This window comes from Manis javanica, chromosome 2 (assembly GCF_040802235.1).
Source record: "Manis javanica isolate MJ-LG chromosome 2, MJ_LKY, whole genome shotgun sequence".
NCBI lineage: Eukaryota > Metazoa > Chordata > Mammalia > Pholidota > Manidae > Manis > Manis javanica.
In genome coordinates, this window is record NC_133157.1 from 5,877,448 (window position 1) to 5,891,864 (window position 14,417).

Consider the following 14,417-nt stretch of genomic DNA (forward strand, 5'->3'; position numbering starts at 1 on the left):
CATGTGGAGAAATGTCCTAATCTTACGGAAATGTTCTACAGCTGAATTGTGGTGATAGCTGTAAAATTTGGTAAACTTACTAACAATCATTGAATTGTTCATTTAAAATGAGTGAACTTTATGGTAAATTGTACTTCAATAAACTTGTTTGATAAAGACAAGGTATCAAGGAATTTGAGAAGATTGGGAAAACCCAAAGAATGATGGAAAATGTAGGATGGGATAAGAAAAATGAATGAAACAATGAAAGGACTAACTTCCAATTTAAAAAAATGAAGAATGTGAAGAGAAAAGTTATGTGTGTGGGGATGGGACAGAATTACCCACTGGTTAATGGTCCCTGAGGCTGGATGTCAGGAATGTGGGAGTTCACCCTGCTTACTATCAGCCTATGTTTGAAATGCCCCATGATAAAATGTTTTTAAAAAGATCAATGCATATTTCTGGTACTGGGTGAATTCTTGTTATTCTTGCCAGTCTGGGTCTATGACCTGATCAAGTCTCCTACCTCTCAGTCTCCTGAAAAACAATACAATCTAATGTTGCTGCTCTAACAGGTTCTCTCTGTTTCCTTGGGCAAGAAGTCAACATTTACTTTAAAAGAAATACTTGATGACCACATGAGTTAGGATGGCCCATATCCAAAATACAAACAACAACAAATGCTGGCAAGGATGTGGGGAAAGGGGAACCCTCCTACACTGCTGGTGGGAATGTAAACTAGTTCAACCATTGTGGAAAGCAGTATGGAGGTTCCTCAAAAACCTAAAAATAGAAATACCATTTGACCCAGGAATTCCACTCCTAGGAATTTACCCTAAGAATGCAGGATCCCAGTTTCAAAAAGACATATGCACCCCTATGTTTATCACAGCACTATTTACAATAGACAAGAAATGAAAGCAACCTAAGTGTCCATCAGTAGATGAATGGATAAAGAAGATGTGATACATATACACAATGGAATACTCTTCAGCCATAAGAAGAAAACAAATCCTACCATTTGCAACAACATGGATGGAGCTAGAGGGTATTATGCTCAGTGAAATAAGCCAGGCAGAGAAAGACAAGTATCAAATGATTTCACTCATCTGTGGAACATAGGAACAAAGAAAAAACGGAAGGAACAAAACAGCAGCAGACTCACAGAACCCAAGAACAGACCAACAGTTACCAAAGGGAAAGGGACTGGGGAGGATGGGTGGGAAGGAAGGGATAAGGGGGAAAAGGGGGCATTACAATTAGCACACATAACGTAGTGGTGGGGAGCAGGTAGACACGGGAAAGGCAGTATATACAGAGAAGACAAGTAATGATTCTATAGCATCTTACTACACTGATGGACAGTGACTGTAATGGGGTATGTGGGGGGGACTTGATAATAGGGGGAGTCTAGCAACCATAATGTTGTTCAAGGAATTGTACATTAATGATACCAAAATCAAAAAATAAAAATAAAAATAAAAATAAAAGAAGCACTTGATTACTGAATGTGCATCCCGGTACTTACAAAACATGTTACTGATGAAAAACATTAAGTAATTTAGCACAACAGGTAGAATCAATCCCCAGAGTTATAACAATTCAATGCTTCTATGCCTGAGGTTACTACACATTTTCATATATACCAATACTGTTAATATTTACCTAACAATGACAGCCACCTGAAATCACAATTCTGGAAACCTACAAAGAGCACCGAACTGGGAACCAAGAGACACATTCCAGTGTGTCCTACTCCTCTTAGCTTTGTCTCTAGTTTATAACTTGTATGAATCCAGTTATACTATTTAATCTTAAGCCTCAGGAGCCTGAACTATAAAATGAAAGAATTTAAAGATCAGTAGTTCTTAAATTGGAGTCATAAACCCGGGGGGCCGGGGCCTATGGATAAGCTTCAGAAGGATTCTTGAGTATCAGAAATTCCAAGAAAGTTCTGCCTACACTTCTACCTGCACTTCTCCAGGGAGAGGTTCTATAGCTTTCAGCAGATTTACAAAAGGAGCCAAGACCCACCTATCTCCCTGTGGTTAAGAACCATAATTTTTATTTACAAACAAATGCTGATACCCGAAAGTATGGGGTATGGGTCTGGCCAGGATTTTTAACCTAGATTCTGTATTCTTTCACATCTAGGTTGTTCACAAAATATAATGCTTCATGGTTTGGTAATGTGTTTTAATAAGACCAACTTCCACAATATCACACTTCTTAGAAAATTGTACACTGTGAAACTAATGTACAAGGCTTTGGGGCATAACGGTTTCTTTTTCTAGTCCCCACATATGTATTAACCTGCTGAACCGCTTGGAAGCTTGGACGACTTTTAGTTGTGAGTTATAAAGCAAGATCTAGTGCCTATCATAAATCTCTTCCCTAGACACTGGGGGCAGTGTGAAAGAAAACGGCAGACCTCTAATTATAAACATTTTTAATGCTGGTTTTAAATTTTCTGTCATGTATTTCAAGTAAGATTTGAAAGTTCTGCAGATTCCAGCTCTGACCAGTCCAGACGGCGCCCTAAACCGAACCGGGAAACTAAGGATAAGGTTTCGCGCACAAAGGGCACAAGACGATGGAAAAGTGGATACCGCGGACCAGGGAAGTCGGGGACAAAAGTTGCAAGTGAGACGACTGGAGGAAGAGCAGGGTGCTATGGGCGAGGAACCTAGGGAAGCCGGCAGGGGTTGCCCGCCCGGCTTCCCGAGTCCTTCGGGGTTACGCCGCAGTTCGGCCCCTTCCCCTCTCCCAGCTCGAATCGTCCTGCCCCTACTCGACGACCAGAGGGCCCCGGCCACTCCCCTGGTTCCCGGTTGCAGACCCCTCTCGGAGAGGCCGTGCCCAGGGGCGGGAAGCGGGGAGGGCAGCACTCGGTCCGAGACACCGTCGCCCGGCCCCGGCCCCAGGGAAGCGGCCTCGGCCTCTGCCCCCCGGCCTGGCGCGGCCCTGCTCAGCCCCGGCCGGCCTTACCTTGAGCGCCAGGTGGTGGACGCGGCCGAGGCCGGGCTCGGCCAGCAGCTGCAGCAGCCCCAGGAGCGGAAGCAGCCGGAGGCCCGCAGTTAGCGGACGACAGCGGGGACCCGCGGGACCGACGGGCGCCAAAGCGGCCATCTTTGTTCCAGCATCACCGGCCGCTTCCTCCCCCGCCTACTTCCGGGGTTAAAGGACGGCGGTCCCCGGAAGGGCCGGGAAGACGGGCCCGGCGGCCGGCGCCGTGGTGCTGTCGGCCTTTTCCCGGAGCGCGCGGCCGGCGAAGGCGCCGAGAGGCCTCAGGTATCCACCTCGGGGCGTGCGGTTTGTCTTCCCTGTGCGGACTTTCAGTTCAGCCGGAAGAGGTGGAGCGCTAAATGACCATCCGTGGCGGTTGCCATGGCAACCGTCTCCTGTCCAGACCAGCTGGAGCCTCACCTCTGCCCCGCATAGCTTTGAAAGCGATCTCGAGCCTGTGGGACCGCCACCCTAGGGAGACCCCAATTCTGTCTTGCACAGTGGCTACCGCGCCGCGCCTGGCTGTTGGCTGGACTGAGTTCATGAGCGGCGTTGACTCGGTGGACAATACCAAGTTCCTGGCTTGCCAGAAGTCTCTTGGGGTTTTTTTTTTGAGACACTTCACACTAAAATGTCAGCTATGAAATGTTTGCAGTAATATAGTTTATTGAGCCCTGATCAGACACTTGGTTAGGCATTTTGTGTGCATTACTGAATTCATCCTTCGAACAATCCGATGAGGTAGGAGGTGGGTATTATCATTAGCCCTACTTCACAGGTAAGCAAACTGAAGGCTCTGGAAAGTTCCAGGTTGATCTGGGAATCACATGGAAACTTTTGACTAGTGTGTTATTCATGCTATTTCATACGAGCCCTAGAGTCTGACTCAACGTTTTTCTCTTAATTCTGTGTGGAAACTTTCTTAGCTTCTGATCTGTGGAATTTATAGGGAGATTTTTAGTGAGAGGAGTCCGTAGTTGGTTCCCGCCTCTCATCACTTTTTTAAATCAAGGAGTTCTAGAAAAACGTGCTTATTAATATTAACAATAGACCGGCCAGATTTATTCAGTTTTTGTATTCTTTTTTTAGCTTGCCACGTAAGTAACGCATGCTCTTTGTGTGAAATCATTTAAGCAAAAGAAGAGAGTGTAAACCACCAAGAATCCCAACACCGGGTGACTCAGTGTACCAGTGTGTTTTATGGCAGAATCAGATTCTTAAAGTTTTTAACCGGAACTAGAAACTGAATGAACATGATGTATTTTATGGAGCTTAAAATATATTTTAGTGCTGCACTCAGGTTAAAAAAAATCAATTGGGAAAATGCAGAATAGGGGAGGGAGTTGGAGGAAAGGGAGTGTCCTAGATTTTTTTGCCATCTTAGTAAAAGCCATACACGTATCTTAGTAAAAGTCATCAATCTATTAATTCTTTGCTTGAATAAAAAACCGGTACAAGTTATGTCACACCTGTGAGGACAAAAGTAGGGCACTAACGTGGAGCTGGGAAGACAGAAAGGCAATGTTTACGAGTTCATAAAAAATAACCCTTCTTGCTCCAGTCGTGGATTTTTGGCCATCTATTACAAATATGTAGTCATACATCTTTGAACAGAATTTTCATCTGCTCTAACTACCTCATTTTACAGATAAAGTTGAGACAAGAAAGTATTATTTTGTGAATTCACACAGATGATAATAGCTACATTTATTTATTGAGTAATTAAATTTACCAATTATTCTAAGTACTCTGTATCTACATTATCTCATTTAATGTCACAAAAAACTTATAAAAGTACATATTTTTAGTCATTTTTTTCAAGTTGAGACTTGGTTAGATTGATTAATTTATCCAAGGGTGGCCTGCTCTTTAAAAATGTCCTAGATGGAACTCTCCTTCAGGTTCCGTCCACAAAGCCCAGCGTTTAAACTGTCCTGCATTGTTGTAACAAGAAATTGGTTTGCATATTAGGCTGGAAGGGTCCTTAGATAATCAACAGATCCACTCACCTTATTTAACAGATACGAAAATAAATTAAGGAACTTCGGTGACTTTCTCAAAATCACACAACTAGTTGGGCAAACCCCTTTAGAACCAGGACTGGAACCTCATCTACTTCAGCAGTGGATCTTTGCTTCTTGCACTGTACCACACATGGCTTTCTCATTCTTACAATTTTAGTTCTTCAAAACATTAAAAGCCCAGAATCTGAGTAACCAATGTGTTATCCAATGCAGTGCTAGAGAATTTTTCAGAAAGCCTTAAGAATCAGCAACGTGAAAGAACGTAGTAGGAATATAAAATAAATGATTCTTTCTTTTAGGCATCAAGAAAATTCCAAAGATAGTTAACTGCTTCTCACTTCAGTATGAAACTTGTTCAAGGGAAAGGTGGTTTTTTTAAGAGCAGTTTCGTTTTTAAAGGCAGTTTACCATCCCTTGGAGTATTTTTATTTTTTCAAAGTTACCATTTTTGAGAATCTCTGGCTTTAAAATTGAATATAATGGGCTTCTAAAAGCAAGGAATGATCAGGAAAAGTCTTAATTTCATTTAATAATATAATAGTGATGAAACTAAGTAGTTTATAAACTTTTGTCTTACTGGTTTCTGGAAAACAATTTTACAAGGGTTTGAAGTTGGGTTCTTATTCCTTCTTTTCCCTTGGGAATTATTATGTGACCTTCACAAGGTCACATACCAATGGTATCTGTACAGAGGTTTATGAGGAAAATCTTCCTTCAGTTATTTAAGAACTATATTTTGCCAGTCATTAATTTGGAATTGAGCAAAATAAGACAGGGAACACTTAATTACAAAGGCTTACAGTATTTTATAGAGAGTTACTTTTAAAATTCTGTGAAAACTATCTTGGCAGTTATATTTAGGCACATGATTTCCAGAATTTCAAGAAAATATATGCATAATCATGATATTGTAGCTGGAAACAGACATATTGAGCAACAGAACAAATTATGCCTGCTCCTCTCTTGTGACATTTTCAAAGGGGCATTAAACTTTAAGATATTGGCTGAAAAAGCCTGAAAGACTTGGAAAGAAAGACCTCCTAAACCTGGCTTTTATCTTTAGTCCTGTTGTCAAGTGCATTTTATTTTTCTATTTCCTCGAACTTCGCAGGACCCACTAAAGGTTGCCACTAGTAGCAGAATTTGTACTTTTAATCTCGTGCCATTAATAATAATAATAATTTTGGCATCAGTTTAGAAATTTCCAGAAATCCTTTAAGTAAATAATGGGATAATATTCTCCAGTTGTAATAAGGCAGGATTACCATTGGTTTTTCTTATCAAAAGAGGAGATATTTCAAGACCAAAACCTCTATAAACACAGCGTAGGGAACTACAGGTCAAATTGGGGCCTAGGAATACATTCAAAAATCAAACGTCACTTTCATTCTTTGACTTGAAATGTCATTTCTTAGGGCATGGGGGAAGCCCGTGACGTCTTCCTGCAGAGTGATCTTCATGGAAAAGCCAGGCCCTGACACATCTTAGATCCTGTGGGTTAGAGAAAAATTTCAAATTCACCTGTCCTCAACTTGTAGGTAAAGTATGTGACTTGCTCAACCAGGAGACAGCCAGTTTTTCCAGATTTTATGCACATTTTTTGGGCCTTCAGGGGAATTCCATTAGGTGCAAAAATTGGTTGCAGTTTCAAGATTCTACTCACCATAGAGTTCCTGCTTTTATCCCACTTCAGCTTTTTCCACTTGACTGATTTCTTGGGTTCTTCCTGAGCAGTTTAAGAGCTAAACAAATGGAGAATTTTAAGCTAGAAACTGATGGAAGCTATTTTAAAGGAGAAAAAAATAAATATCCTGAGATTAATTAGGAATAGTGCTTCACCAGTAGATAGCTAGTCAATTGTCATTGGTTGTAATAATCAACTTGCGTCAGAAGTGCTGAAAGGATTTTTTTTTACTTCATATAATAACTAAAAACCCTCCAGGAAACAGGAGGAAAAGAATGAGAACCAATGCTCTGCCTTTATGTGCTAAGCATTTAACTTGTGTTCTTTCTTTTAATCTTCGAAGTCCTGCCACTAGTCTTCACTGCTTTGAAGTAAGTAGCATTATTTTCATTGTATAGAGGAAGAAACTGAGGTGTAGAGAAGGAAAATAATTCATCCAAACCTCTACAGCTTTCTGCAGGACTGTCCAAATCTAACACCAAAGCCTGTGCTCACCACCAGCTCCTTCATTTTAGCCTCAAAATAACCAATTTTCCCTGTTTTATGAATGAGGAAACTGAAGCTCAGAGAGTTTAAAAAAGTTGCTGAGGGCCGCACATCTACTATGTCATGGGTTGCTAGGATCCCAATTTAACAACTGCAAAACCTACCTCCTTTAAAATAGATAAGATAGATAATGATAGAAATATGTATACATCTAAGCCCCTGAATTAGATGTGTATTAATTGGAGGCAGCATTATAATTGCCAAAAAGCTCTAATAGAATTGTTTGCCTTTAATTACACACCAACAGGGTCTCTGTTTGTCTAGTACCTTATTTTAGGGCTAATTATGTCCATGTGATCAGATTATTCAGTGGAAACCTACATAGTCACCCACCAAAATGGTAACTTTGTAAATCAGTGTTTTCTAGATATTACTGAAAGGTTAAACGTGTACATAACACAGACTGGACTCCTACAGAATTCAATCATTTACATAGACAGGGTTTAGAATACTTCTTGTGAAAACTGATTCATAAGTAGTTCAAGTCACAGTAATTTGTTAATAGTGAGGATTCCTTGTCTTAGGATCACTCCCTCTTACTATAAGGGAAACTGAAGTGGATTTTGATCTTCCTGAACATTTCATTTATTTTCTCTCTGCTGGTTTATTTCTCTTTATCCGAACCCTGTTTGTTTCCATTGCTTTAAGATCAATGGTGTCTTTTTCCTTTGTTTTTTGAAGATTCTGACAATTTCAAACCTTTTCTAGTTACCACCCAAACTTAATGAAATTAAAGATACTTGCAAGTGTGGTCTGATTAACTCAGTCCCATATAGTTCTATTGCTGTAGCTTTTAATGGGTTCCTATAACTTTCCTGCTTACCCATCTTAAAAGTTTTCGTCTCAATGAGGTCTCCTTTTGTCTTCTGCTCTCCCTTCCTTTCTCCCCGATTCTTCCTCTTCTCCAGAGCAGTAAGTAGGTGGTTTTTTCTTTCTGCTTACCAGATTTTCACAAGGGGTCACTCTGTTTTCGAGAACTCAGTCAAGATTAGATCATTACGTTTGACTGGAAAAAAATTGTCAAGCCTTAACAAGAAAGGAAGTTGAGGTGGCTAGCAAGGCAGGGTCTTGTTAGATAGCCTGCATTTCAGCATTTCCACAAAGCAAACTGTGTGCAGCGCTGTTGGAATTTCTAACCCCTCCAACTCACACCGGCTATTATTCTGCAATTCTGTTAACATACCTAGCAGGCTCTGCAGAGAAGTGCTCCCAGACCCGGTAACTGTGAGAGCAAAATACTTAAGCACACACATCAAAAAAGAGGGCGTGAGGGGAACTAATAGCTGAAGAAAGCCAGACCAAAACAGTTTTGACAGTTTAAATGTATTGTTAAATCTGTCCAACAAAGGAAGTACACTGAGAGGTTTATCTGCAAGGGTTTTTTAGCTCCGCCCTGCCATGGAGGAGAATGATAAGCTGGTTGAAGCTGGGAGGTAGTAGGTATAGTAGATGCATCATTGTGAAATATTTCTAGAATGGGGCCCATTTTGGGAGTCCAGAGTTACTCAAAAAAGTCTGTAGCATTAACTGAGAAAGAAATAAAAGTTGGGGAGAAAGGGCCTAGTTATTAACAGTAAAGAGTTGGAACTCCAAAAATTCTCCATAGCTTGTCGGGAGTATTTGAAATACAGAGAAAGGGAATCAGTATCTATTTAAAAATTAGCTCTTTACTAACCATAGGCCAGGTAACAGGCGCTCATGTTGGTCCTCACCAGCACATAGCGGGTGCATTATCACCTCCATTTGGCAGGTGGGGGCAACGAGCCTCTAAAGAGGTGGGGTACTGTCTGAGGCCACCCAGCTAGTGCGTGCGGGAGGCTGACTGGATCCCAACACATGATCTGTGGACCCATAGCACCTTTGCTTTTTCCCATCAAGCGGCAATATGGTTTAAAGTCTGGGCATTTCTTGGCTAAACAAGTTGGAAAGCAGGTCTTCCTGCGAGAAGAGGTGTCTTCCCTCTAAGAGGCAAGCACTTTAACAGGTGACGGTTTGGGGCGCACTTGTACTTCTTGAGGGCCAGGGGTTTCGGACGTTACAAATCACCGGTTGTGCGCCCCTGGATTCCTTTCCCAGCCACTCGAAGCTGCTTGCCTTGCTCTTTCCCTCGACGTCTCTATCTGTAGAGTGCACAGACGTCACCTCCCAGGCCCCACTCCCACCGCGCAAAGCTACTGGGCTCCTCGGGCCACTGCGGCTGTTGGGCGGCGGGGAAACAGCATCCCGAGGGCACTCCGGTCACCGTCAACGGCTGCAGGGGAAAGCTATTGTCCTTAAGTCCAAAGTGGCGCTCTTCGCAGGGGAGCAACCTCAGGCCTCCGCAGAGCATCGGTAATAACAGGGGCCAGCTACGTTCAAAGGCGAGTGGTTGACCTAGGAGCAGAGTGGTGCTAATAAGTAATAAGAACACTCGGGGGGGGGCGTCCCCTCGGTTCCAGGTCCCGGCTGTCCTCCTGCCTCCGTCCGCGTCCTTCCGGACCCCGGGGCGTCGCGGGCCTGGAGGAGGGCGCCGGGGCGAGGGTGGGCCGGGGGCGGGGGCGGGGCGCGCGCGTGCGCGAGCTGTCAGGCCGGCCCCGCCCCCTGCGCTCAGCCCCGCCCCCACTCCCCTCCTTCCCTCCTCCCCTCGCTCTCCCGGTGTGGGCCGGGCGGCGGGCGGGCTCTGTGGCGGCAGCGGCTGCTGCTTCCTCGGGCCATTTTGCTGAGGAGCGACTGGGAGGAGGAGACCCGAGGAGAGGGGGGCGATCCGGACGAGGCGGCGGCCGCGCGGGCACAGGCTTTCCTCGATCGCAGGGAGCGCCAGGGGCGAAGGGATCGCCGGGGAGTGGGACCGGAGAGCCGCGCCCGCCGCGCGGCGCGCCCCTTCCCGCCCCCTGCACCATGAGCTGGGGCACCGAGCTCTGGGTGAGTGAGGGGCTGGGCCCGCCGGGCTGCGGGGGGGGTGTCCGGCGCGCTTGGGCAGGGGGCGCGGGCCGGGCTGCCCCGGTGGCGGCGATGGCGCGCTGGTCCGGGTCCCCGCGGCCGGGGGAGGCGGCGCGGGTCCGGGTGCGCCTCTTCGGCCTTGGCCAGAGCCGGAGGTGCGAGCGAGATTCGCCCTTCGGAGGCGAGGGGAGGAGGTGTGTGTCCCCGGCGGCCAGAAGAGGGGGCGCGGATCCGCGTCCCCGGCGGTCTAGGGGAGGGCGCGGATTAGGACCCTCCGGCCCCTGGCGGCCTGCGCAAGGGGCGCGGGTCCGGGTCCCCGCGGGCCTGAGCTGCGGGCGCAGATCTGTGTCCGCGGAGGCCTGAGCAGGGGGCGCGGGCCGGCCTCCCCCTCCCGGCCGCAGCGGTGTGGGGGTAAGAGCCTTAATCCCTCGGGGCGAGTAACCGGCGCGCCGCGGCCCGCTGCGCTGGGGGCGTGGAGGCCCTCGGGTTTCGGGGCTGCGCTGTTTTTTCGGGCGCCCCAGCCGCGAGTTCCTGGGGCGGCTTTCTCCCAGCGGAGGTGCGGGCGGATCCGCGCTCCTCCCGGAGGCGGGGCGGCCTCGGCGCGGCCGGGTCTGCGGACTTGGGTTTTGGGGTACAGGGGCGAGAAGTGGTGTCTTCCCTCTAGAGGCAAGCACTTTGACCGGTGACGGTTTGGGGCGCACTTGTACTTCTTGAGGGGCAGCCGAGATCCTGGATTTGGTGTGGGGATTACAACGTTTGGCCTGGAGGGGAGAGTAGTCGGAGTTAGGGGGAGGTCTTGGGTTATCACCTTCGGAAGAGGCATTCGTGGGGCCCGTAATTCTTGAGCTGCTCAGAGGAAACAGTTTCAGATGGGGACGGTTGGCGGTGAGGAGCGCCCCGCCGAGATCCTTACTCGGGGAGTGGATGGGGAATGGAGCAGCGCAGTGTCCGGACGCGTTCTCCCCGGACCCCGGGGAGCGCGGGGCGAGGCTGTGCGCAGGCCGGGCTCCGGAGGAGAGGCTGGGCTTGGAATGGAGCATCTTTCCCTGCCTTCCTCCGGATTCCGGGGAAATCGCTGGGCGAGGGCTGGGCAGTGCGGTGTCCGGGGGGAGGAGTGGGTGAAATCTCCGTTGCACTGAAATGTTCTCAAGATGAGCCATTTCCCATGATGAACTCGAAAGTGCCTCCTTTCGGAATTCCATTTGTAAAGGGTGTGGAGAAGAAAGTGTGGGGTGGGTGGTGGTTGCTCTCTGAGTCCGAGAAATCTCATGTTAAAATAAAACAAGGTTAGAGCAGCTCCAGAAACAGAGTGCATCCTCCTTTAATTTTTTTTTTTTGCTTTGTTTTTACATAACCATTTCTTAGGCTCAGAAGCAGTTAACTCTTATTAACACCAAAATCCTGAAGGCACTAGCTCCCTTAAAATAAAATAGTTCATTTTATAAACATCCTCTGTCTAAAAAGGAACCCAAAATTTCGGCTAATATTTACAAATTATTTATTCATTTATTTATTTATTTATTTATTTATTTATTTATTTATTTATTTATTTATTTTTAATTTTGGTATCAATCTACAATTACATGAAGAACATTATGTTTACTAGACTCCCCCCTTCACCAAGTTCCCCCCACATACCCCTTCACAGTCACTGTCCATCAGCTGTGAAATCACTACTTGTCTTCTCTGTGTTGCACAGCCCTCCCCGTGCATAATTTATCTTGAAAATGAGGTAACAGGTGGTTTAAAATATTTGCACACACCTAATTAGGCAAAATCTACCCTTTTAAGTGCTGTATTTCTTTCTTTTATTCCTTCTCTGCAACCTTTAGCTCTTTTTAGTTTATCCCGGGTGGGGAAGAAATAAAATAAATTTCGAGAGAATAGAAATTGTGGCACCATTGTTTTCCTTTTGTTCAAACAGGTGAAGAGATCATAGAGGTAGAAATACAATATATTACTCAGTGAAGTAGCTAGACTATGGTTACCGAACTGAATGCAGTGATGGGCATTTCACAGTGAAGTTGGTGAATGTTACAGAAGGTGATGCAGAAGAAAGGCCGTAGTAGATAAGGGAAGAAAACCTATAAAATAGCTCCAATTGCCCACATTATTCTGTACGCTTCTTTGGGGGGTTGAGAGATAGGAAGGAAGCAAAAAGGAGTTGTTGACAGTAAATAGAACTGGAAAATATATTAATGACAGGAAGTCCTGAATTTGCCTCAAAATACATTGGGGTGGTACTGGATGGGGACATTAATGAAACACAAGTGGTCATGAGTTGGTAATCACTGAAGCTGCTGGATAAGGAGGGCTCATGAGACTATATTTCCTACTGTATATGCTTGGAATTTTCTACAGTAAAAATGATTGGGAAAGATTTTTAAGGGAGACCAGTGTGTGTGATACTTGACATTTTTTTTCAGTCGGTGAGCAGTTGTACATATGCAAGAATATGTCGGTGAAGAGTGTTTTAAAAAGGCACTGCACTGAAGTATCAGCCTTTGCTCTCCAGTGGATCATAGTTTACTAGAGAGAAGGGAACGGACACATATTTGCCCTAGTGAGAGAAGTTCAACGTCTTGAGTTTTAAGGTGAACTACCAACAAGTGTAAGTTCAATCGAATGTCTATTTTCAGTTGCCTTGTTTTATTAGTATCTGAGTTGTTTGTGTGTTTATTTTAATTGGAATGATGAAGGACTCTGAAAAATGCAGCTCCAGTTCTTCAGTGGTGAGACTTGGTAAAGTGTGGTGTGCTGGGCAGCCCTCACAGGGCACAGATTGAGGTTTTTCTCTGAATGGTGGCTTTGGGATCGTGCACATGTGTAATGAGATAACGATGGGGTGCTAAAGCCTAACTTGGCAGAACTACGCTTCTAGATGGAGAGAGATGACGAGTATTGGTTTGGGTGGCTGTGAGTTATTTGTAACAGGTGGTGGTAGCTTTCGTAGATCTCCACAAACACTACCAGGTTTTACACACATTTTAGGACTTTTGTCAAAGACCATATATGCCTTTTAAAACTGCAGGTTTTTAACATGCACTTTACAGTAAAGGCCTACTCTTAAGCCACATCCTGCTTTGGACTAAAACCTTCACCACCCCCATCTCTCTCTTCTTTTGAACACTACTATAGGAGTAAACTTTCATATTCTAGGAAAGTTTTGAGAAGTCATGAAGAGTCAGGAAGTTACACACCTATAAAAATGGACTAAAAACCTGTAATATGTAATAACTTTATTGGATGAGTTTGTAGTTAAATTGGGGCTTTCTGTTTTTCTGTCGGAAGGTCGTAACAAAGCCTGAATGGCTGTTTTAGAGTGATTAGGATATAATAAAATAGTTTCTATCCTACCCTTCAAACTGTTGCCTCTTAATGAATTTTTATAATAGCTACTGTGGGCAAGACACTGATCTGAGTCTAGTCTCATCACATACACTGAAGGATCCCTACTTATTTCAGTGAAAACATGTAATGTAGGCTTTCACTCTGGCCTGCAACATCAGTCACGAGAGAGATTTACGTGTCTAAGCTAAACCAAGATGCGTTACTCAAGACTTTGTTAAAAAAGGTACTGTTAATAGGGCGACTTCTTGCAATTGTGGCTGGTCATTAGAGAAACGGCAAAGCGAGAATTTTCTTTTATTTGGATGTTTTTTCTTACCTACCTAGTAGAAGGAAGTGACAGGTTGTTGATGTATCAGTCTAACCTTTTATTAGATTGCTCATTAGTGTGAAGCATGAATAAATTTTTTGGAAATTTTTGCTTTCCTCATAATTATTCTACTCGTTGCAGCTAATGGATGACTAAGTGAAAGAACTAAGTTTCGTTGTCTCCTATGTCTTGTCTGCCATTTTTATTGCTTTATTTTGGTGCTAAAAAGAAAGGGAGTCGCCCCAAATACCAAAAGCTAGAAAGCCAAAAGAGACCTGATTAATACATACTGTGCTGGTTAACATAGCAAGAAGCCACCTATGTGGACTGTACACAGTTTTTTTTTTAACCTGTGTTTTTAGGACAATGCCAGGCATGCAGTGGCATTCAACCCTTAGGTTGAGTTTGGTGACACTGAATGTGACGCGCATTGTGAACCAGCAGCAGTGAAAGAGTTCTCTACCAACTGTTCCAGGAACAATGCCTGACTCATAGTAGGAGTTCAATAAATATTTGGTGAATAAATAAACCCTTTTTTCCCTTTTAACATTTGCGTTTTTAAGAAAATGGGAGGATCATTTTCTCAGCTTTTCAACAG

The 14,417-nt window shown here is 44.7% G+C and overlaps 2 protein-coding genes across 8 annotated transcripts in view; one reads left to right on the forward strand and one right to left on the reverse strand.

The window, feature by feature from the left end:
- The window catches only part of GPR107 (G protein-coupled receptor 107), a 70,440-nt gene extending 67,051 nt beyond the window's left edge, over positions 1 to 3,389 (reverse strand). For both annotated transcript variants that reach the window (XM_073222946.1, XM_073222956.1), the window contains exon 1: positions 2,971 to 3,389. In XM_073222946.1, the coding sequence (XP_073079047.1) occupies positions 2,971 to 3,111 (141 nt within the window). In that variant the 5' untranslated portion in view covers positions 3,112 to 3,389. The remainder of the gene's footprint in view (positions 1 to 2,970) is intronic.
- FNBP1 (formin binding protein 1) overlaps positions 3,197 to 14,417 on the forward strand; it is a 122,539-nt gene continuing 111,318 nt past the window's right edge. Inside the window, exon 1 of one of the 6 annotated variants that reach the window (XM_073222899.1) lies at positions 3,197 to 3,273. Coding sequence is in view for 1 of the 6 variants with exons in the window: in XM_037007941.2 (XP_036863836.1) it covers positions 10,120 to 10,143 (24 nt within the window). In the remaining 5 variants the exon portion in view is untranslated. Of the gene's footprint in view, positions 3,274 to 9,851; positions 10,144 to 12,592; positions 12,773 to 14,417 lie in introns of those variants that run through there. The other 5 variants (XM_073222860.1, XM_037007941.2, XM_037007928.2 and 2 more) reach the window with 5 other exon arrangements.